We start from the raw sequence: 22,819 nt of genomic DNA on the forward strand, positions 1-22,819 counted from the left end.
TTTAACATGGATTTTTTTAGTCTTACCCCACCCAAAGCACCATGCTTTATGCTGGAAGGAATAATGAAGAGGGAAGAGAAACCAGAAATGGTCCCTGCTCCCTGGAAGCTGTAGTCGATGGTGGGGGAAGGGTAGATAAATCAGGCTAGGACAGGCTGACTGGCTCCTGGAGGCACACTCCAGCCTCCTGCGCTGAGGGCCACTGCCGGCAGGATCCAGAGAGTGGCCAGAAAAGGGGTAGCAGTGGCGCTGAGCCCCAAGCCCAGGCACTGCTACGGTCACCCTTGGTTACTCAGTGATGGGGCTGCATCTGTCCTCTCACTGGTGGTTGCCTGCCTGTCCCTTTGGTAGATGACCCCCCATGAGATCAAGTTTGCTGTCCATGTTGAATCGGTGCTGAACCGCGTGCCACAGCCTGAGTACCGGCAGCTGCTGGTGGAAGCCATCATGGTGCTGACGCTGCTCTCAGACACGGAGATGACCAGCATTGGGGGCATCATCCACGTGGACCAGATTGTGCAGATGGCCAGTCAGCTGTTCTTGCAGGACCAGGTGGGGGTGCTGGGGAGCCGGGTTGGCTGGCATTTATCTCTGTTGAGGCTGGAGATTCTGTGTCCAATAGGAAAGAATATACTTGAACCAAGAAAATGTCATCACAGATGGGGAAAAAATGTCAACCACTTGCTTAGAAAATGGTACAGTGGCCACTTAGGAAATCTCAAGACCTTTGGGGATGGATAGGCCTGTCTCAGTGCAAGTTTTCGTCCAAACACCACTTGCAACACATGTGACCCTGGGTGAACCCCTTTATCCTTTACGCAAAGTCAGGTTCAACAGAGTGGTCGTCATCATAGTCAGGAGCTGCAAACTAGGGTGCGTGATGACAGAGTGCAGTGTCCAGAGAGGTAGGGCATTCCCCCAGCAGCGCTGGCTTCGTGCCCTCAGAAGGCCCAGCCCTCTAGAGCAACTCTCACCCTGCCCATGTTGACCCGCCGCCAACACGCAGAAGCATGATGGGGAGCAAGGACTCCGCTCATTGTCTCCTCCGCCCTTTCCTACTGCAGGTGTCGATTGGAGCCATGGACACCCTGGAGAAAGACCAAAGCACAGGAATCTGCCACTTCTTTTATGACAGTGCCCCGAGTGGGGCTTACGGGACAATGACCTACCTAACAAGAGCAGTGGCTTCTCATTTGCAGGAATTGTTGCCCAATTCGGGCTGCCAGATGCAATAGGCTCTCACTTGGAAACACGATCATGCTCTAAACCTGTCATGTGCCCCCTAGCCTTATTGAGAAGCTTCTGTCTCCCAAGATCCCCTGTGCTATCAGGAAAGCATGTCCCATCAGAAACACTCTCAGGGGGGCGATGGCAGCACTCACCCTGAAACTGATGTCTGTTGAAGCCACAGAGATAGAGGATTCCTGTGCTCCCCGCCAAGGATCGCCCTGGGATCATTTTCTAGGTTCATTTCTCTGGAACATTTGTCGTAGCATCTGGTCTCACGGACTCTGAGGAGGAATTGGAAATTGGTCTCTTTTGAGTGCAGAGGGAACCGAGGCGCCAGCTTAAATTGGCTCTTGCAGAGAGTTACAGAAATAGTTTTGATGAGCTAGTGACACATCCTAAAGATGCAAAGATCCTCCCGGCGGCAGTAGCCTTGACAAGGGCCACCTCTTCACAGGATGCAGTCTGTCTGTGCACCAAACTGTTCACCAAATAGAACGCTTGTGTCTCTCTCTGGAATTGGGGTTTCCTTGTGCCTTGCTTGCTTTCATAGCCTTCCATTTTATTGGCATGGCTGCCTTCATGTAACATAATTCTCTATCCCCAAGATTTAGAAAATTCCTCTTCGTTCACCTTGGCTCATGGGCTTCTAGGGTTTTTATCCTGGCTGTCCGTGAACTAGGGTTTTCTCCTGCCTTAGGAAAAATCCTGCATTTTCTGGAATCTAGGAAAAAAAAAGGAAGGCAAGGCTCCTCTTATAGCCAGGCAAGCAGTTTTAGGGCTAGGCCTGTGGTCCCCGCTTGTGTGGGGTGAACGCCTCGCAGTGGATACTTTCCTCCTGTGCTCTGGGCAAGGTGTCATAGGGTGAGCACAAGTCAGCAGTGCCGTGGAAATGAACAGGCATGTCCCCGCAGAAACAATGCTTCCCTCTGAAAAATGGAGCCAGGCGAGGAACCTGCACCCTCTTGGTAGAGGCACTTTGGTCTTCTGTCTCTCAGGTGGGTGCAGTCAGGGGCATCGATTGGAGGGGAGCAAGGTCGAGTCAGGTGTCAGGGTCTGGCAAATCTTTCACCAATGTCTTAGCAATGGAGTTTCCCTGGGCATTGTCTTACCTTGGGGAAAGGAAACAAAACCAAGGGGAAAACAGTTTCTGTAAATAATAAACCCTGAAAGACGAATGCTCACCTAGTGGCCAGGAGGTGCTCTCTGTGTGTTGAGAGCGATGGGCTAGATTGTGGTGGACTTTGCCTCTGAAACGGGGATGAGGCTATGGGATCGTTTCCTCGTACATCTGTTTGGAGATGCAGAGATCACGATGCCCTAGCTGCTTTGAGTGGGCATCATGATGCCCAGTGCCCCTTAGAGCCAAGATGCAGTACTGATGTTTATTCCTGAAGCAGAGGAGGGGCAGGTGGCCTCAGGTGCCTGACAGCTTCCTGGCAGAGTCTTCTTCGGGCTGAACCAAACCCTTTGCAGTCTAGAAGACTCAGCACTCCAATCTTGGTGTGCAGGCTCTGTCCACATGGGACTTCCATGCCCTTGTTTCCACTTCCTCCAAACCATAATGCTCTCCCTGCAGAGGTGCAGAGTAGTTAGGTAAAGGAAAGTCCCCCGGAGTCTCTCCATATCTGCTACAGTGGGCTTATGCATTTCTTGCATTTGGGGGGCAGATCCCAGAGACAAGGAGGAGGGCACATGAGCAGACATGGTGCCAGGCCCCTGACCCCTTGGGTCACCCTGTTCCCTCCCCAGCCCACAACAGCCGCTGACCAGAGCAGCTCTTCCCTCGCAAGCCGGCTTGCTCCCTTTGCCCCTGAGGCTTCACAGACTGCAGCCTCCAAGGTCTGGGGGTCGCATTTTCCTAGCCTTTGCACGTGTGTGTCTTTAAGACATGCCCGACAGAAACAAGAGTCTTGGAGATGACACGTAATTCACCTGCCCCGTGGATCATTTCAAACAGACAATGTGGGAAAGGTGTAAGAAGGTATAAATCATGAAAGTTGTTCTTGGAATCAGCTCGGGAAGAGTTAGAACCCTCCAGAATGAGCCAGGTGCTAATTTAGAACAGTCACCTGCCTGCCAATGATGATGACGTGCTCAGCCACCGAGCCGCGGGCCGGGAGAGGAGCCATAATAAGCGATTCCACCAAGCCTTCCAGCCACTCCTTTGAAACCTCTTTAAAATGAAATCCTGAAATAGGACCGCATTTCCACAGGCATCAAGCTGTCAGCTTCAAAGGAGAACAGGCTTCTGAGGCCCCCCTCCCCGAGGAGTGGAGATGTTTGAGGGCAGAGGGCCTGTCCTGATAGCACCTGCGTGGGGGTGGTAGGAGGGGACTGTTTCTAGGCCAGGCAAGAGGAGCCTGGCAGCCCCTGGAGCCTCAAGCCTGGGGCGGGCCAGGAACTTCTACCTTCCCCCTCAGAGCCAAGAAGTCAATTTGAACCTTTGCTGGGGCTCAGGATTGGCATGTTTTGTCTTGGAGGGCAAGCCGCTGGGGCCGGGAACAAGCATTCCTTTTAACAACTTCAGTTGAAAAGCAGCAGGCGCCCCATCCACTACTGTCCCTGGCTCTCATCAGAGGTGAATTCAGCATTCCTGCCACCCTGCCAGCACCTCTAGCGATCCTGGGCATGAGTTGACCACTGTGTACCTCAGTTTACCCATCGACAAAAAATGCAGACGGCCAGGACTAAGCATGGAGGCGTGATGTGAACTCCCACTCCTCTGGCCAAGGGCTTCATGCTTAGAGGAAACGAGATACGCCTTACGGCAACCCTGCCCAGAGTGGGGTGGGGAGGATGAGGAGGAAGGGGAGACCCTGCCTTTCAGGCCAGGTGAAGGGGAGGAGGGGCTGTCAGGGCTCAGCTGCCTGGACAGAGAGGATGGAAATGCTCCCTGTGTGAAAAAAGAAAAGGAAAAGACCCCAGATCGGGAGGCAGGAAATGCAATTTGGCGGTTGGTTAATGCCACTTACTTCTGGACAAGAAGACAGGAGGCTTGGCCACCCTTGATGGAAATTGCAGCAGAACCATGTCTCGAGTCTATTGATTCCTGCACCAGACTGGCAAATAGCTTTTGTCTTTTCTGCTTCCTTGTTGTCAAAGGGTACAGAAGCTTCCCACCCACTCCACCCCCCATCGCCCTTTGTGCCATTATCTTTCAAGGTGACTTAAGCTTTTGAAGTCCCTGCCATCTCCTCCGTGGGCCTGTACTTTGCAGGATGTGAGCACCATGTTCCCAGAATGCCTTCTGTTCTCCCCGACGCAGCCACTGATGGCTCTGCCTGTGAGGGGAAAAGAAAGCTGCATTGTGGCCCTCTTAAAGCCCAGTCCCTGCCGTCTCCCTCAAAAAGCCACTTACGAAAGCCACGGCCTTGAGTTACCAAGAGAGTTCTCCGAGAAATGAGACTGGAGAGGCTGCTCTGCAGTCGAGTGCTGGGCGCGTCTGACAATGCCTGGGAGAGGGGAAATTCCATCAAAAAACTACCATGGTTTTCTTTAGAGGAACATATGTGCACTTCTGGCAAAACATGCCTTCTCAGGAGGGCTGGAATAGTTGGAACCAGTGAACTCTGAAGTCGTGTGATTCGTCCCTCTGCCTTCGTGCAGTCCTTAAACTATTCTGAAAAATGCATGAATCCAGCACGAATCCTAGCATTTCTGCCATGCCCACTGAGGGCCAGGCAGGCATACAGCCTGGTTGGGGGGTGAAAAAGTATCTCTTTCGTGCTTGAAGGCCCCTGAGGAAGCCCCTGGGCTCCCGTGGTGAGTGTTCCCTGCGCTGGCCTAACAGGGTGTTGGCATCTTGAGCCCAAATCCTGTGCAGCATTGGCCCAACCCTTGCAGGTGGCCACCACCCCTTTCCCCTGCAGCTGGTGTGGCCAAGGTGCCAGGCTCTGCAAAGGGCAACTGCATCTGAATTGGGCACGAGGGGATGGTTGCGCCTTCCACGTCTCCTTTTGTGAAAGATCTTCCCAGATACAAACCCAGGACGGACTTGCCGAAGAGAAATCCATTACTGGCTCTAATCTCTGTGCTACCAGCTGCCATTGTCTCGAAGTTCATTTGCAAATAACAGAAACCACCTCTGGCTGGGTGAAGTGGGAATTTTATTAAACAATATTGGATAGGTCACATGGTCATCAGGCTAAGCGGCTCCCCAGCCAGGACCAAGATCCCATATCACTCCCCAGTACTCCCAGGTTCATACCCTGGGGCTTACCCCACAGACACCCCCAATGCTGGGCACTGTCACTGGGGCCACTGCCTCTGCTCTTTTGGAAACTAAATGTAGAGGCTTATACTTGTCACCAAAAGGGATTTTAAACAGCCACTAGCTGCCACTTCAAGGTCTCAGGCAAGCATGCCGCCTTTGCTGAGGGAAAGGTCAGAAAAAACAGCGTCCAGCCAGGCGTAGTGGCTTGTACCTGTAATCCTGGCGCTTTGGGAGGCCTAGGCAGGAGGATCTCGAACCCAGGAGCTAGAGACCAGCCTGGGCAACAATGTGAGACCCTCCCTAGAAAAAAATAAAATCAGCAAGGCACAGTGGTGTACATCCTGTTTTCCCAGCTACTCAGGAGGCTGAGGTGGGAGGATCACTTAAGCCTGGGAAGTCGAGGCTGCAGTGAGCTGTGATCACACCACTGCACTCCAGTCTGGGTGACAGAACAAGACCCTGTCTCAAAGAAAACCACATCTGAGAATTCTGCCTTCCAAAGTAGAGGTCCCCACTTCATAAAATGGGGATCCCCTGAACACAGGAAGGAGGTTTAGATGGCAAACATTCAAAACTCAGTGTCCGCTCCAGCTGGAATGCTTGCTTTTCTTTCCTCTGCCCAGAAAAGGACCTGTGCCCTCGCCAGGGTCTGCCCTGGAGAGCTGATGCAAGAGACACGTTTGTCCCTGAGGAAGGCTGTGTGTCAGGAGTGAAGAGGGGTGTGTAGGGGACCCCTCCTCACCCCAGGTGCATGGAAGCCATCCTGGCACTCACCTCTGGGCGGGAGGTAGGACAACTAATAACATGTTCTCTCTTTGGGTAGAAATGCTACTGAGCCATAGGGGCTGGATCACTGCTGCTGCCCAGTATGACCCACCAGACCACCTTCCACCAGCCAGCGAAGCCCTGCAGAATTGCCAGTATGCCCTGCAGTTTTTGTGACCACCAGCCCAGTCCCGTTAGATTTTCATGGCAGCCCATCTGGGACAAGACTCAAATGATTGTCACATCTTTTCTTCTAACTCTTTAGCCAGCTGGGGGATTTAAAAATAATGAATTGGAACCATTCGTGGTATAAGCCTCTCTCCTGACAGTGTGAATAATTTCCTCCAGCTGTCACCAGGGATCTTTCCCTGAGTTCCTGTAAGTACTGAAGTCTCTCTCCTGGGCTCAAGGGAGGCACAGCCATCTAGGCGAGGCGGCCCTCTCTGCCTCTCCCCTCCCTCCCCTCCTTCTGGAGAGGCAGGCACCAGCTCCCTGCTTCCCTTTCCCTCATTAGCCACAAGAGATCTGGAGCAAAAGTGGCCCAGCAGGCTGGGAGAAGGTTTTGAGAGCACTGCACACAACGTGGCTTTTCACGCCAGAAGATGAAGCAGCTGTTCTGAGTGGCCCCTTGCACTCCCACGTGAATCTCTCCAGAAAGGATTCCGGGGTTTCCATCCCCTAAAGCAGAGAGCTCCCTAGTGCTAGGGCGGTGACTACCCCCGCAGGATGTGTACCTTTGTCCCGGCCTGGTGGAGGCTGTGCATCGACTGGGTACTGTCAGCACACGTCCACGTGGCTGGATCTGGGCTTGGCTGGCTGAGGCCCAAAGGGCTCCACGTCCAGTAGGGCAAAGAGTCAAAAATAAGCAAGTCTGCAGTGCAAGAGGGGTCAAGGTGGAACCCGGGTAGGGGAGCTCACTGCCAGCATGGGGTCAGCAGAGGCTCCGCGCAACGACCAGAACCGGGACTGGGGGGTGTGGAGCGGCAGAAAATGCGGGGAGAGGCAGGCACAGGCCAGGCAGCCTGGGAACTGCCGGCACTCCGTGGAGGGGATGCAGAGGGCTTCCTGGGCTTGGCTAGGGGTGGAGGGACCTTAGCAGAGTCACTGTCTTCAGTCCCTAAATGCCAGGCACCACCCCTCCACCAGCCCCAGTCCCACTCACTCAGCTGTGCTGGAGGCTCGAGATGGGTTGGGGCCAGGGGTGGGGATTTGACCCTCCCAACCCTCGCCTGGGTCTGACGGGCTCCTCATAGGTGAAGGCTCAGTCCTGAGTAAAACACTCAGTCCTCCAGAAAGTACAGGGCCATGGCGCAGGATCTGCTCAAGAATCAGGCCCAGCAGGATCGGACTAGTCCTTCAAATGTCAAAGCAGCCGGCTGGGTGGGGACAGCACAGCTGAGTGAGGCCAAGGCCATCTTCCAGTCTCCTGCAGCTCAGCCGAGGGAGTGAAACTGACCCCTCCTCCCCACCCCGGAAAATGAACAAGGAACGATGATTTTCGCAGCATATCGGGGGCAGAACAAAGCGGAGGAAGGAATGGGGAGGCCTGGGAGCTGGAGGAGAACTCGGTGGGCAGGATGTGATCAGTGATCTGAAGGAAGTGAGGGCCTGAGCCTCATTTTACCTGGGGGAGACAGCACCAGGCAGCAGGAGCCACCAGTGAGATGGCAGGAGGCAGGACTGCGCCCAATACATCTGCAGGGGGCGGGAGTGGAGCCACCAAGGAGTCCAGACTTTGGCTTTTGTCCCAAGTCACTGGGAAGAATGACACAAGTATTGCCAACCCTGCCCAGAGAGATCTGTTTTAAAGGTTGGGGGCAAGGCAGAGGGGAGAACAGGTTCATTTCACCATAGGTCTGACGAGGGACGTGTGAGAGGCAGAGCCAGGAAGGGAGCCAGTGCTGAGGCCATGTGACTTCCTTCCACCTATTTTGAGGAGCTGACAGCCTTCAGGAGCAGCCCCTGCTTTGCTGCTATTTAGGGGAGATAATCTAGTAACTGGAAAATGGGGGTGATGAAATGACAGAAGAGGGAGAGAGAAGCGATGCCTGTTCCCTTCCTCAGCTCCCTCCACCGTCTCAGGCCTAAAACCCTACAAGGTCCCTACACCACGTTCAAGCCAACACGCACATACAAAGCCACATACCTGTATCTGCTGGCACCACCTCCCTCAGGGGATGGGGCGGGCAAAGGAAGCAGTGGCTGGGACTCCATCCCCAGGGCACCCTCCTCCGCCCTGCCTTCTCCTGCTCTCACCTGACCTCTCCCCTGACGCCCCCAAGCGTCCACTGCCCTTCATATTGGGGCTTTAGAAAGCAACCGTGACAGACTTTGGGGCTGAGGCCTGGAAAGGTTCTAAAGGCTCCACACTGCAAGTTGTTCAGAGGCTGCTTCCTCTGCACTTTAAATAGATGTGCTGTGCTGACTTTGACACATTTCTTTTTTAAACTTAAAAAAAGCACAATCGGAAAAAAAGCAAGAAAGAAATGTAGTGAGTCATCCACTAGCGGGAGGGAGGGGCGCCCTGCTGGGAGGTGGGGACCAGCGGAACATTCCAGGAGGCTGGCCAGGGAATACGTACCCCAGCCGGTGGGGAGAAGGAATATAGGAGGGGATAGTTGAGGTCAAGAGGATTAGCTCCAAGGAATCCCTGGAATCAGCAACTTTGTCGTCTGGGGGTCTTCTGCCTGTACACCTGAGGTGTCTTGGAAACTAGAGGAGGGTGAAGACTTGAGCTGTGGCTCTAACTGAGGGACACGTTCCACAGGTGCTGAAGAGCACGTGATCATCATCTATGCCTGCTTAGTTAGGACTGCTGTTAGCACCTGGATTTTACAGATGAGGAAACAGAGACTCAAGAGGGCTTGTGAGTTTCAGAAATTCACACGTCAGTGGCAGATCAGGAAGCCCATTTTGGGCCTCCATGTTTACCTAGATCTAGGCAAAGAACCTTGCCTTAGTCTCTAACAAATTTACCTCAGAAGAGAGACTCATTTGTTCAGTTTATTCAAGGTTTGGATAGTAGATATGAAGAGAAATATTGAAGGGGAAGGGAATTCTCAGCTTAGCATACAGGGGTTAGGAAGCTAAATTTAGCCCAGGGTGACAGAAGTCACGCATGCAACTGGGCAGCGTAGCAAGGCTGGGGATGCAGCAGTGGCCAAGTCTCTTAGCTCCTCTGAGTCCGCTGCCCCAGCTAGGAAGTGGGGACACCAGGTCCCGCCCTGCCTCTCTCAGAGTCCATTTCAAGGTCAGGAGAAATGTGGCTCATGCTTTGGAGCCCACAAAGCCTTTAAGTAGCCTCTGCTGTAATGTGGGCACAGCCACCCTAGAAACTGTTCTCAGATGGTAGCCATTGGCAAAATTGTGACACAGGCAGCATTGGGTTTAAGGTCTCACACCTTGCTTTGGCCACCTCCTTGGCCCGTCACCACCAGGAGCTCAGGGGTCAGATGGGCCAGAATTTTGACCCCCATGCTGCTGCTTAGAGCTGGACACCGTTTGATTAGACACAATCTCTTGGTGCCTCAGTTTCTTCCTCTGTGAAATGGGATGGTGATTCTAGAAACCATCTTCATGTGGTGGTTCTAGAGATTAACAAGCTAATGGACGTAACAGTAACAATACCGTGTATGTAATGAGGTCATGATCACGTTTGTACACCCCTGACACTGGCAGAGGCTCAGCAGACAGAGGCTGCTGCCACTCCCCTACCCCACGGTGGCACCGGCCTAGGTCTGCAGTCTCCAGATCACCCTGGAGGGCCCAGGGTGTGTCTGAAGGTGAGCTTTGGCTCAGACAGGTGACACTTGAGCTGTGTGGCCATGGATAGCAAGTCACTCTCTGAGCCTCATTTCCTCATTGGTCAAATGGGGATGACGATGCTCATGGTAGAAGATTCTAGAGGACCGTTAAGAACGAGCTAGGGGGATACATCCATTTTAAACAGAGCAAGAGAGAGGTCTGTGAGGACTGCAGCCTGTCACACCTGGGAGGAACCCAGTTCAAGGTCAAGGGTGTTGAAATCAGCGCTGCCCTGAGCAGGGCTCTGGTATATGGACCAAGGACAGAGCAGAGCTGACAGAGGCAGGAAGTGGCACTTTGAGGAAGAGAAGTGAAGAGCATAAAAGCCCTGTCTTCATCCAAGGGCCTGGGGTTGCAAAGGGATGCGGAACCTCCTGCCCTCACTTGGGAGAAGCCTGTCTGCCCTTAGAAGAAGGGAGAGAGCCTGGGATGGGGGATGCCCCTGCGGGAGGCTGAGGAGCAGGGCTTCCCTTTTGTCTGACCCACTCGGGACCCACCAGGGCGGGCAACCAGGGAGGACTTGGGGCCAGGGAGCTCTCAATAGGTGGTGCCATTTCGCTGGAGGTGTCACTGCCACACAGCAGCCTGAGACTGCAAGAGCTGCCTGGCATGCTGGGTGGTTCAGAGCATGGTGCTGGGGCTGGCACTGGTCTGCCCAGGCCACATCCAGGGCCACCACCTCTGTACTTGGGCTTAGTGAGAGCACCTGTACCTCACATGGCTGTCACAAGATTGAGTGTGAAATATTTTTAAAGTGCTTGGATACCACTTGGCAGATAGTACATGCTAAATAAATGTATGTGTTTTAAAAAAAAAAAAAAAAAAAAAAGATAGTGGGGATAAAGCTGCCGGAACAGAGCAAATATTCAATGAATTCCTCTGAGAATGGCCTCCAAATCCCTTCTCTCCCATACTGTCCTCTCAACAGCCAACCTCCCGCTACCTGGGAGACACTCAGATGCTGAAGTGTTCCAGGAAAGAAGCCACAGGGTGCGGGTCACTCCCAGTCCTCCCTGGAATGTTTGCATTTCACAAGTCACATGCAAGTTTCGGTGGAAGTTCAGACTTGTGGAAGTCTCAGCCCCTGAGCTGGCCAGTGTGATGGGGAAAGGGTCCTTAACTCCCAACTGTCATCTTTTCTGCCTATGTGCAGGCTGCACTGCCTGGGATCTGCGTTCTGATAACCTGTCTCCTCCCAGGACTCTAAAAGGCAGGAACGGTTGGGTGCGGTGGCTCATGACTGTAATCCCAGCACTTTGGGAGGCCAAGATGAGGTGGGAGGATCGCTTAAGCCCGGGAGTTCCAGACTAGCCTTGGCAACATAAGGAGACCCTATCTCTACAAAAAATGGAAAAAAACAAAAACAAAAAAAACCCTAGCCAGGTGTGGTGGCAGACACCTGCAATCCCAGTTACTCAGGAGGCTGAGCTGGGAGGATCACTTGAGCCCAGAGGTGGAAGCTGCAGTGAGCCATGATCATGCCACTGCACTGCAGCCTGGGCAACACAGCAAGACTCCATCTCAAAAAATTTAAAATAGTAGGCAGGATCACACAAGAGGACAAATTCCTCAGTAATCTCTCAGGATACTTTCAGCTGTCCATCGTGGCTACCCAGCCTGTCAGTGGCTCAAACAAAGACATTTCTCACCACATGTAAGACCATGACTGCCCCTGGGAGGTTGCAGGGTTGGTTCAGTGGCTCAATAATGCCACAAAGGCCCCATGCTCTTCCTGTCTTTCTTCTCCATCAATTTCAGAGTGGTGCTTTCTTTTTTAGTAGTTACAAAATGGCTGCCACAGCTCCAAGCATCACATCCTTAAAGGACAACATCCTAACCAAGAAGGGAGGGTCCGGGCTTTCTTCTTTAGCTTTTGGCTTCTCTCTCTCTTGCTCCAGTCCCTCTCCTCCTCGCTCCCTCTCCACCCCTCTTTCCCCCATCAACCCATTCCAGGTAGGGAAGTCTTTCCTAGAAGCCCTGTGGCAGACTTTTCCTTAATTCTAAATGCCCAGGACTGAGTCATATGCCTTTTTTTTTTTTTTTTTTTTTTTTTTTTTTTTTTTTTTGAGACAGAGTCTCGCTCTGTCGCCCAGGCTGGAGCGCAGTGGCCGGATCTCAGCTCACTGCAAGCTCCGCCTCCCGGGTTCACGCCATTCTCTTGCCTCAGCCTCCAGAGTAGCTGGGACTACAGGCGCCCGCCACCTCACCTGGCTAGTTTTTTGTATTTTTTTTTTAAGTAGAGACGGGGTTTCATCATGTTAGCCAGGATGGTCTCGATCTCCTGACCTCGTGATCCACCCGTCTCGGCGTCCCAAAGTGCTGGGATTACAGGCTTGAGCCACCGCGCCCGGCCATATGCCTGTTTAACACTAATCACTGGCAAGTGCAATGAGTATTAACAGAATGGATTTCTAAGTCTGGAACCATCATGGGCCTTGCAAGGTTGGTGGGGGCACCTTTGGAGACCTCACTTGTCAAATACCTGCAACAAACTCGGGGTCCTATTAGCTAAGATGACTGCTGGGCAACCTTGAGTCTGCCAGGAGCACTCAGCCTCCTGGGTCATGGTCTCTTTCTGTGCTTCCTGAAGTTTCTTATGCCTTGTCCAGGGCCACTTACATCAGTCCTGCGCTGGGAGAAGGCAGGCTGGGGGACTTGGCAGCACAGGCAGGTCTAAGGTCCAACAAAAATATCCCCACAAAGAAGCCAGAGGTTGCACTCTGAGGGATGGGGCTCATGCGATCCTCCCGCCTCGGCCTCCCAAACTGCTACAATTATAGGCTTAAGCCACCGAGTCCAGCCCTTGGTAAGATTTTTGATCGTCTTCAAAGAGTAATCAAAACCAAAGCAAAAAAGCAAATATATAGTATATATTTATTATATATATATTACAGACATGAGCCACCACCCCCGGCTGCAAATATATTAATAATTAGCCAGAATGAAAAGTCTAGATAAAATCAGCATGATAGAATTTGAGGTGAGGGAGTAGACACTCTGGGATGTGAAATATGCAAATATTCTTTTTGAATATAAGGGGTGAGAAAGAGATCAATTCAAAAACAAGATGAGAGGCCAGGCACAGTGGCTCACACCTGTAATCCCAGCACTTTGGGAGGCCAAGGCGGGTGGAACACCTCAAGTCAGGAGTTTGAGACCAGCCTGGCCAACATGGTGAAACTCATCTCTACTAAAAGTACAAAAATTAGCTGGATGTGGCGGAGGGCGCCCGTAATCCCAGCTACTTGGGAGGCTGAGGCAAGAGAATCATTCAAACCTGAGAGGAGGAGGTTGCAGTGAGCCGAGATCGCACCACTGTACTCCAACCTGAGCAACAAAGCAAGACTCTGTCTCAAAAAAAGACAAGAAACATAGAAACACAGAATTTCCATCCTGAAGCCAGGACAGCATGCCTGTGTGTTTGTCACCCAGACAATATGTGACAAACTAAAATAAGTCTGTAATGCAAAGCAATGTATATCATATGCTCTGCAATGGGAAGGACCAGGTCAGAGAAGCCACCGTACACATGAACACGTTCAAAACCAGCTACCTAGATTGATGGTGACAATAATGTCAAGAGACCAGACCCCTGCTAAATGACAAATGTTGACAGATCGGGTTTACATGGTTCATATAGAAAGATATATGCTCTTTGGAGGCATATGGATACAGAAGGTTGCAAAGAAAAGGACAAAAAAAGACATTTCAGGCAAATGCTATCAGAAAGAGGGCTGGTCCCCCTGTGTCACTGTTGGGTAAAATAGACTTCAGGACCAAAAGAGGTATTAAGGATGAAAAACAGCACAACATGACGATAAAAGATGAAATTTGCCAAGAAGACATTTCCATTTTAAACATTTCTGTATCCAATAAACAACTTCAAAATAAATGCAGGAAACATTAACAGAAGTACAAGGAGGACAAGATGACTTCATCATCATGGTGGGAGGCTTCAAGACATCTTTTTTTTTTGCTACTGATAGGTTAAGCTGACCAGAATATCATCAAGGACATAGAAGATCTCAGTGACACAGATAACAACCTTGAGCTAATAGACATGAGAACAGGTCTGCTCGACAATTTGAGAATACATATTTGAATTCTTCACACACACTTGGAGTATTAAAATTTCAGTTATTTACTAAGCCTTAAAAGAAAGGCGCAGGGCTGGGCACAGTGGCTCACACCCGTAATCCCAGCACTTTGGGAGGCTGAAGCAGGTGGATCACCTGAGCTCAGGAGTTTGAGACCAGCCTGGGCAACATAATGAGACCCCATCTCTACAAAAAAGTTAACAAATAAAAATTAGCCAGGTGTGGTAGTGCACACCTGTAGTCCCAGCTACTTGAGACTGAGGTGGGAGGATAGCTTGAGCCTGGGAGGTTGAGGCTGCAATGAGCTGCGATTTGCGCCACTGCATTCCAGCTTGGGTGCCAGAGTGAGACGCTGACTCAAAAATAAGTAAATAAATAAGAGGTTGATTGGAAGAAAAAACAGGCACAGAGGCATTGAGTTCGCAATGATCATTATCACTTTTCCCCCAAATCTAGAAGAACTACAGAGTGGACACCTTTGTCCTGGGGCTCCTGCTATTTCTGCGGGTCTGTTCCTTGGCTTCCCCCGAGGACATCCCCGCGGTTGATGCCTCTCCTGCGTGAGGAAGACACGTGGAGGGGGGGCCGCTGCTGCTGTGGGCATGAGGCTTAGAGGCTGCCAGGGTCAGCATTTCATTCTCACCGGGACCCCGCAGCACCTCGGGATTATGCCTCGACCCTCCCCGAGACAACACTGACAGAAGAGGAATTCACAGGTGGCAGGATTCGCCTGAAGGCCAAAGGACTGGGGGCACAACCACAGAGAGCTGGTGAAATGTCATTCAGAGTCTCTCAAAGTCAAGGCCCACTCTTAATAGCTGCCAGCCACTCCCTAGGCCAGGCTGAGGTCACGAGGAGTTGGCTGCCTCTTGCTCCTCTGACAGGGTAGAGTGAGGGGGTGACAGGCAGTGAGGGGACAGTTGGTGGGGACTACACAGTCCACTTCCTGGGAGGGATATAGAGGTGGGAGCAGGAACCCCAAAAGAGCCCAGACACCAGTCTGGGTGGAAACTGAAGGGCACAGAGGGTGCCGGCCCAACCTAATGAGACCTAGACAAGAGGGGTAGAGGTCATCCGAAGGCCACAGGTGTCACTGGGTAAGCAGTAGCATTCGGTGGTTAAGAGCTCTGATCCTGGTACCAGAGTCTAGGCTTCCATCCCTGCTCCTTCCTCAGTGTGCTGGGTGGCCTTGGGCAGGTCATATAACCATTTTGGGCTCCAGTTTCCTCAGTCCACTGGACACATATTTAATGAGCACTTACTACATGCCAGGCGCTGATTTAGACACATGGGAGAATCCATGAGCAAAAGTGATTCCTCCCATCTCAGAGCCTAAGTTTGGGCAGAGACAGATGATAAGAACCTTAACATACCGGGACATTATGCAGCCAATTCCACAGTGAGGCTGGCTCAGGCCTCACAGAAAGATTGGAGAGAGGGAATCAGGCAGCAGTATAAATAGGCTGCTGAGGCTAGGGCTTGTCAAGAAAAGATCTGAGCAAAGACTGGAAAGGGCTGAGAGAAAGGGCCGCATGGCCATTGCGGGAGAGCACTCATAGCAGAGGCAGAGCAGGCCCAGATGTGGTGGCACACACCTGTGGTCCCAACTACTCAAGAGGCTAAGGAGGGAGGATCACTTGAGCCCGGGAGGTGGAGGCTGCAGTGAGCTGGGATGAAGCCACTGCACTCCAACCCAGGCAACAGATGGGACAGTGCCTCCATGAGAACTAATGGGCACTCCTGGTCTCAAAGACTGCCCCACCCTATCAGGGCCCTGGACCTTGGTGACCTTTGGCTTCCTGACCCAGAGCCTCCCCAGGATCCAAGTGTCTCCTTGGACTTGGATGTCCTGTCTCTTTAAAAAAGGGGCTCACACCTGTAATCCCAGTACTTTGGGAGGCCAAGGCAGGTGGATCACCTGAGGTCAGGAGTTCAAGACCAGCTTGGCCAACATAGTGAAACCCTGGTCCCTACTAAAAATACAAAAAATTAGCTTGGTGTGGTGGCGGGCATCTGTAGTCCCAGCTACTCGGGAGACTGGGGCAGGAGAAGCCCTTGAACCCCAGAGACGGAGGTTGTAGTGAGCCAAAATCGCACCACTGCACTCCAGCCTGGGTGACAGAGCGAGACTCCGTCTAAATAAAAAAAAAAAAAAAAAAAAAAAGGAGGAAGTCCTGCCACCACATGGATGCACCTGGAAGACATTATGCTAAAGTGAAATGAGCCAGACACAGACAAATATCACGTGATTCCCCCTTCTATGTGGAATCTAAAGTCCAGCTCACAGTAATAGGGAGTAGAAGGTAGTCAAGGGGAACTGGGGAGATGTTGGTCAGTGGGTGCAGACTCAGCTATGAGCTGAGGAAGAGCTGGGGAGGGAGCGCAGTGCGGCGGCCATCACCACTCAAGCACTGTCCACACAGTGCCGCGTGCATGGAGCGCATCTGCTGAGGGGTCTGTACTGTACATGCCAAAGGAATGAAAAAAGCTTGGTGTTCATTGCTGGGAATGCCAGGCCACCTGTTCCAAATCCAAGGAGATACTGGGATCCTGAATAGGCTCTGGGTCAGGATGTCAAAGGCCACCAAGGTCCAGAGCCTTGCCAAGGTGGCTCAGTCTTCATGACGGGGAGTGCCCATTAGCACGTGTGGAGGCACTGCCCCATCTGCCACAACACCTAGCGGCTCTCTCCGATGTCTCATTGATGACCTGTGAGCTGTTTCCTCCCACACCGACCCTGGGAAAGCAAAGAATCACAAGCAGCAATGCCCTGGAAGGACCAAGGAAGACACAGCCATTGCGGTACTTCCAAGTGGGACCCTGGCTGCTCTCCCTCCTCAGGGACCTCCCATGCCTCCTAGTGGGGCTGGGCTCTATGACCTCCGCCACTCATGCCACTCATGCCACTCAGAGGAGCCTCTCTCCATCGGAAAGTGCTGGCAGCTATGTCACCCCCAAACCCTGGTTCCTCAGTGTCTGTTCAGAATCCCAAATCTCTCAGCAGTTTTTCCGAACACTTTCAGAAGTTAGAGAACAACTTCTTCCCTTTGGCCATTAAAATGTAAGTAATTGACCTGGCACCGTGGCTCATACCTGTAATCCCAGCACTTTGGGAAGCTGAGGCAGGAAGATCACATGAGCCCAGGAGTTTGAGACCAGCTTGAGCAACATAGTGAGATCCCATCTCTACCAAAAATTTAAGAATTAGCTGGGTGTGGTGGCATGCACCCATAGTCCCAACTGCTCAGGAGGCTGACGCAAGAGGATGGTGTGAACCCAGGAGTTTGAGACCAGCCTGGGCAACATGGCAAGACTCCGTCTGGAGAGAAAAAAAAAAGAAAGTAAACAACTGTACTGTGAGTGGCAAAAGAGTTAAACTTCAATTATCAAAACTCAACTTCATTCAAGTGATGCTCTCTTTAGGTGTCTGACAATGTTCTTTGGAAATTCAGGTTGAAATACAGTGACGTTTAGGGCAAAGAAAACAAGCAGAACATCCATTCCCTATATCCTAGGCACGCTCATCCCTCACATGCCATTGATTCCTCACGCCACCCCTCTGAGAGGGCATATCACCCCCTTCTGTGGACAGGGAAACTGAGGCTTAGAGACGTTCAGAAGCTGGTCTGGATTCCAGCGCCTGTATGGAAGTGGCAGAGATGGGGCCAGGTGCAGTAGCTCATGCCCGTAATCCCAACACTTTGGGAGGCCGAGGCAGGCGGATCACTTAAGGTCAGGAGTTCAAGACCAGCCTGGCCAACATGGTAAAACCCCATCTCTACTAAAAACACAAAAATTAGCTGGGCATGATGGCATGTGCCTGTAGCCCCAGCTACTCAGGAGGCTGAGGCAGGAGAATCTCTTGAACTTGGGGAGGTGGAGGTTGCAGTGAGCAGAGTCTATATCACTGCACTCCAGCCTGGCAACAGAGCAAGACTGTCTAAAAAAAGAAGGGAGGGAGGGAGGGAAGAAGGAAAGGAAGGAAAGGAGGATAGGAAGGAAAGAAAGAAAGAAAAAGAAAAGAAAGAGAAAAGGAAAGAAACAAGTGGCAGAGCTGCAATTCAAAGCCAAGCCTTGCCCTTTAAAACTGTACGCCTTCTTCCAGGGTTGGAGGCCAAAGGATTCCTCCTTTCCACCACTCCTCCTGGAGGAGCGCGTGTCAGCACCCAAAAGCACGCGTGCAAGGTGGAGAAACAGGGAGAGGTTCACGTGGCACCCAGGCGGGCCCCCTAATTTACATCAGTTTTCTGCACTGAGTCCTGATGATTTCCCCAAGCACAGCCTTGGGCCCACGTGGCCTCCTCAACCTGACTCTGGGAGGAGGTAGCTGAGCTGCATCTTCCCATCTGCTAGGTGTCAGGTTCTGCAGGACGCTAGGCCTGAAGCTGTCTCTGGCCATCCTCTCCCAGTCACCCACCCCCCACCATTTCCCAGCTTCCCAGGAGGCGACAAATCCCTTGTCTGTTCCCCAGCAACGTACCCCGGCCCCAAGTCCCTCCTGCCCCCAGCGGATCCTATTCTCCGAGCACAAGGCAACCTTGGCCTTCGGCGCTGAATGCTCACAACCTTATGTGATCACGTGCACACCAGCAACAGCAGCGCACCACGGCCAGGCATGTTGTACAAGTGAAATGCCAAGAGTGTGCTCCAGGGAGCAGCCTGGAAGGAAGCAAGAGTGACAGGGGAAGGAGCTGAGCAGGGTGTGGCGTCAGGTGGAACCCAGCCAGCCTGACACCACAGGGGGCTCTTGAGTGAGCATCGCAAGATGAAGGCAGCCTCTGCCATCAGTTAGCCAGTGGCTGCTGGCTGCCTGCGGGTGGCAATGGGGGCAGTTGGGGGGGACACGGATGGGACACAAGCTCCTAGGTAGGCACCTCCCATCAGCCCAGGGCAGTGCACCAGGAAAGGGAGTCGCTGTGTGTTGCTGGCACCCAACATTCCTAGAAGCCCGAGGATGAGTACACCAGCCAATAAAGGGCATGCAGCGGGGCCAACAGCTTCCACTACAACGAGATACCACTTCCTGTGCTACGTGCTTCATGTACATTCGTTCTCATCTTTGCTATGGTCCCAGGATGTGGTTGTGGTTACACTCATTTTGCTGAACGATAAATGGAGGTTCTGAATGCCCAAGTCATAGAGTTTCCCATGCCCTTGATGGCAGAGGGGCATCTGAAGTCAGGTTGTATGACTTCAAAGTCCATGTAGGGTTGCCAGAGTTGACAACTAAAAATACAAAATGCCAGCCAGGCGCGGTGGCTCAGGCCTGGAATCCCAGCACTTTGGGAGGCCAAGGTGGAGGTGGATCACTTAAGGTTAGGAGTTTGAGACCAGCCTGGCCAACATGGTGAAACTTCGTCTCTACTAAAAATAGAAAAATTAGCCAGGCATGGTGGCACACGCCTGTAATCCCTGCTACTCAGGAGGCTGAGACAGGAAAATCACTTGAACCTGGGAGGCAGAGGTCCCAAGATGGTGCCATTGTACTCCAGCCTGGGTGACAGAGTGAGACTCCGTCTCAAAAAATAAATTTGGATTTCAGGTAAACAAGGAATCTGGTTTTAGCACAAGCATGTCCCGGATAATATTTGGGACATGCGCAAATGAAACTATTATGCATCGCTTATGTGACATGCAAATTAACGGGGCGGCCTGTATTTTAGCTGACAACACTAAAGCCCATGGTAGTGGGCTGCCGTCTTCCACTCTCATTACTCAAGCAAACAGGGCTGGGGGGTGGAAAGTGCACATAGCACCCGATACTGGGGGACAGCGTTCTGTTACACTGAAATGCACACAAATGCTTTCATGCTTTGCAGAGGGAGGGGACCTACAGTTTTTGTCTGATAACGAGGATATAATTGTGGCTACATCACCAAGTTTGAAATTATCCCCTTTAAATGTGGTACCTCCGGGGGAGGTGGGGAGGGTTCTCACTGAAAGCACAAAGCAATGAGAAGTGGGACATTTTCTGTCCGGTGTTATCGGGTCCCCGTGGGAACGCCCCCGAGCTCGGCAGGCAGCCCCGGGTTTCCCTCCACCCTCGCGTGAGGGAGCTGTGACTGGATCCTCTCTATCGATCACTCTAGACGCCCACACTCGGTGCTGACAAACCTCAACTCTGCAGGAGCCCCTGCACGGAGGGGAAGCCCAGGAAGCACAGTCCCCCCATCCCCGGGGGCTTGAGCTGTACCCCAGAGCTCTAACTTATTTGAGGACTCTGCCTCCCCGCCCAGCTAACGTCCCAAGAGCTGTCCACTGTGCACGATGTGACACATAGCACCTGCAGAAAACCATTTCCAGTGCCTGCTCCCACTCTCGCACCGGGAGGCGTTTCACCAGGCGCCGCGATGGGGGTAGTGAGGGATGGGGTGAGCTTCGGAGGCTCCCCGAGGCAGCAGTAAATCTAGGCTATAATTAAATCAGACTGTGAACATATTGTTCACAGAAACCTTAGCAGAACATGAGTCATGTTGCTTGAGTGAATCAGAGCCTCAGAGTTTCCATTTATAATTGCTTTATTTGGGGACTTTATACTTCAGCTCAGGATTTTGGCCCACGCCGTTATTCTCCCTTTTGGGGAAAGCCTGAGGACTGGACATGGCTAAGGGTGCACCTGGGCAGCCAGGAAAAAGCAAATACCAGGAGAATCCGCTCCCCAGCCCCAGGGCCACCTCCCTCCTGCAGATGCCCCCAGGGCCACAGGGACAAGGGGCAGGGGAAATAGGAGGAGGGGACATCGGACCATTTCGACTTTTGCTAGTTTCTGAAATTTTTTTAAGTAAAATTTGATGAGAGGAAGGAGGTTGAAAGCTCAGGTTAGAAAGAAGTTTCATGATCTCTGTGCTGCTTTTGGTTAACTCGGCTCCCAGGACAGACCAGACAGCGCACAGTGGTGCCCGCACACAGGCCCCAGAGCCTGACCGGGCCCTAGCCCTGCCCCGCCACGTACCAGCTGCACAATGCTGACAAGTGGCTCCACCTGTGTCTCTTCCTCCGTAAAATAGGAGTGATAACAGTAACCTCACAGGCTGGTTGTGAATATTAACGAGTTAATATGGGTGAAGCCCTTAGAACACCAGTTGGCTTGGTGGAAGTGCTAGTGTGCAAGTTTTCATGATCACCACCACCATAGTCATCTCAGACCACCAGCGGCGTCGCTGAGCACTGAGGGACAGGGCCTCACGTGCTTCACACACAACCCACAGGCAGCAGCGCAGGCGGAGGCAGAACTCACTGGATGGGGGTGCTACCTGGGCCTTCCCTGCTTTCTGTCTGTCACTTTTGTTGTAGGTGAGGAAATGCAAGCCCCAGCTCACACACATTAGCAGTGAGCCCAAGCAGACACAGCAGAGCCTCCTGACCCCACCTAGCACGCTTTCATGTGTTCCCAGGTGTTCCTACTGCAACCGCGTGCTTGGAGCAGGGAGCAGGTTTCTCCCTTTAGGAGATTTGCAGGGTGGGGTCTGTAGTGCTGGTAGGCAGTGGGAGACTGTCACTTTAAGCCACACCCAGGGCTGTGTAGTCAGGGTCCCCACAACCACAGCGCCAGCACCCTCATCACTCAATGCACACGTTCAGGATGCAGCAAGTTCCAATGCTGTCACCTCATTTGGAACCTCACCACAATCTTTGGAGGCCAGCTGGGGGCGGCGCGGGGCGGGAGGGGGCCGGGGGGTGTGGATGAGGTGCCCCTGCTGCGGATCCTCTGAGAGCTTTGTAATGAAGAGTGATTTCACCCACTCAGACCCAACATGTAAGTGGCCCCGAGGATCCCCAACTTTTTCCTGCAGGGATCTTTTTATCACCCCACTTTCCCTGCTTTGAACGAGTTTATCTCCCAAGCTGCGAGTGATAAGTAAATTAATTTGTTCTCCTATAATTTAGTAATTGGCAGTGAACATAATGGCCAAATGAAGTTTCTGTTCAGCATGGGAGAAAGGGTGCTCCCAAGCCAAGGAGCTGGGATTCCTGCCAAGAGCAAAGAAATGTGACATTTTCCTTGGCCCGAGATATCTTATTAGGAGCTCCAAGTACATTCTCCAGAAGGCTTTCTAAAATGACAACACCAGATAGGCTCCTGTTAGGATGGCTGTCCTCCCCGCAGGCCCAGGGACCCCAGGAAGGGAGTAACCGGGGAGCTGCGATCCCGCTATGGCAGCCCAACCCCTGTAGGTCAATGACTGAGTAAGGGCCTGTATTAGTCTGTTCTCACGCTGCTAATAAAGAACTAGCTAAGACTGGGTAATTTATAAAGGAAAGAGGTTTAATGGACTCACAGTTCCATATGGCTGGGGAGGCCTCACAATCATGGCAGAAGATGAAGGAAGAGCAAAAAGACATCTTACACGGTGGCAGGCAAGAGTGCGAGTGCAGGGGAACTCCCCTTTATCAAACCATCAGATCTCGTGAGACTTACTATCACGAGAACAGCACGGGAAAGACCCACCCCCATGATTCAATTACCTCCCACTGGGTCCCTCCCACAACACGTGGGAATTATGGGAGCTATGATTCAAAATGAGATTTGTGCCCAGATAGAGTGATAACCCTGACCTTAAGCTGGACTGAGCATGAGCCATGTTTTTTAAGTTAGAAATGCTTGGTTTGGGGCTGGGTGTGGTGGTACAAGCCTGTAATCCCAGCACTTTGGGAGGCAGAGACAGGCGGATCACCTGAGGTCAGGAGTCCAAGACCAGCCTGGCCAACA

The 22,819-nt window shown here is 52.2% G+C and overlaps 1 protein-coding gene and 2 long non-coding RNA genes across 11 annotated transcripts in view; 1 reads left to right on the forward strand and 2 right to left on the reverse strand.

The window, feature by feature from the left end:
* Window positions 1-1,746, forward strand: part of PHKA2 (phosphorylase kinase regulatory subunit alpha 2) — a 90,514-nt gene extending 88,768 nt beyond the window's left edge. For 3 of the 4 annotated variants that reach the window (XM_007991211.3, XM_007991212.3, XM_007991214.3), the window contains 2 exons: window positions 352-552; window positions 1,065-1,746. In XM_007991211.3, coding sequence (XP_007989402.2) covers window positions 352-552; window positions 1,065-1,235 — 372 coding nt within the window. In that variant the 3' untranslated portion in view covers window positions 1,236-1,746. The remainder of the gene's footprint in view (window positions 1-351; window positions 553-1,064) is intronic. The other variant, XR_005236375.2, reaches the window with a different exon arrangement.
* Window positions 510-22,519, reverse strand: LOC140710905 (uncharacterized). Of its 4 annotated transcripts, none has more exons than XR_012092067.1 (4): window positions 22,389-22,519; window positions 1,383-1,511; window positions 975-1,088; window positions 510-609 (listed from the first exon to the last, which is right to left on the reverse strand). It is a non-coding gene; the product is annotated as an uncharacterized lncRNA (long non-coding RNA). The 4 variants fall into 4 exon arrangements; XR_012092068.1 differs by lacking the exon at window positions 22,389-22,519 and adding an exon at window positions 4,203-4,312; XR_012092065.1 differs by lacking the exon at window positions 22,389-22,519 and adding an exon at window positions 2,413-2,522.
* LOC140710906 (uncharacterized) lies at window positions 4,404-8,884 on the reverse strand. 3 transcript variants are annotated; one of them, XR_012092070.1, is made up of 3 exons: window positions 8,355-8,884; window positions 4,589-4,682; window positions 4,404-4,511 (listed from the first exon to the last, which is right to left on the reverse strand). It is a non-coding gene; the product is annotated as an uncharacterized lncRNA (long non-coding RNA). The 3 variants fall into 3 exon arrangements; XR_012092071.1 differs by lacking the exon at window positions 8,355-8,884 and adding an exon at window positions 7,371-7,622; XR_012092069.1 differs by lacking the exon at window positions 8,355-8,884 and adding an exon at window positions 6,943-7,043.
* Window positions 22,520-22,819: the final 300 nt, after the last annotated feature.

Source organism: Chlorocebus sabaeus, chromosome X (genome assembly GCF_047675955.1).
Source record: "Chlorocebus sabaeus isolate Y175 chromosome X, mChlSab1.0.hap1, whole genome shotgun sequence".
Lineage (NCBI taxonomy): Eukaryota > Metazoa > Chordata > Mammalia > Primates > Cercopithecidae > Chlorocebus > Chlorocebus sabaeus.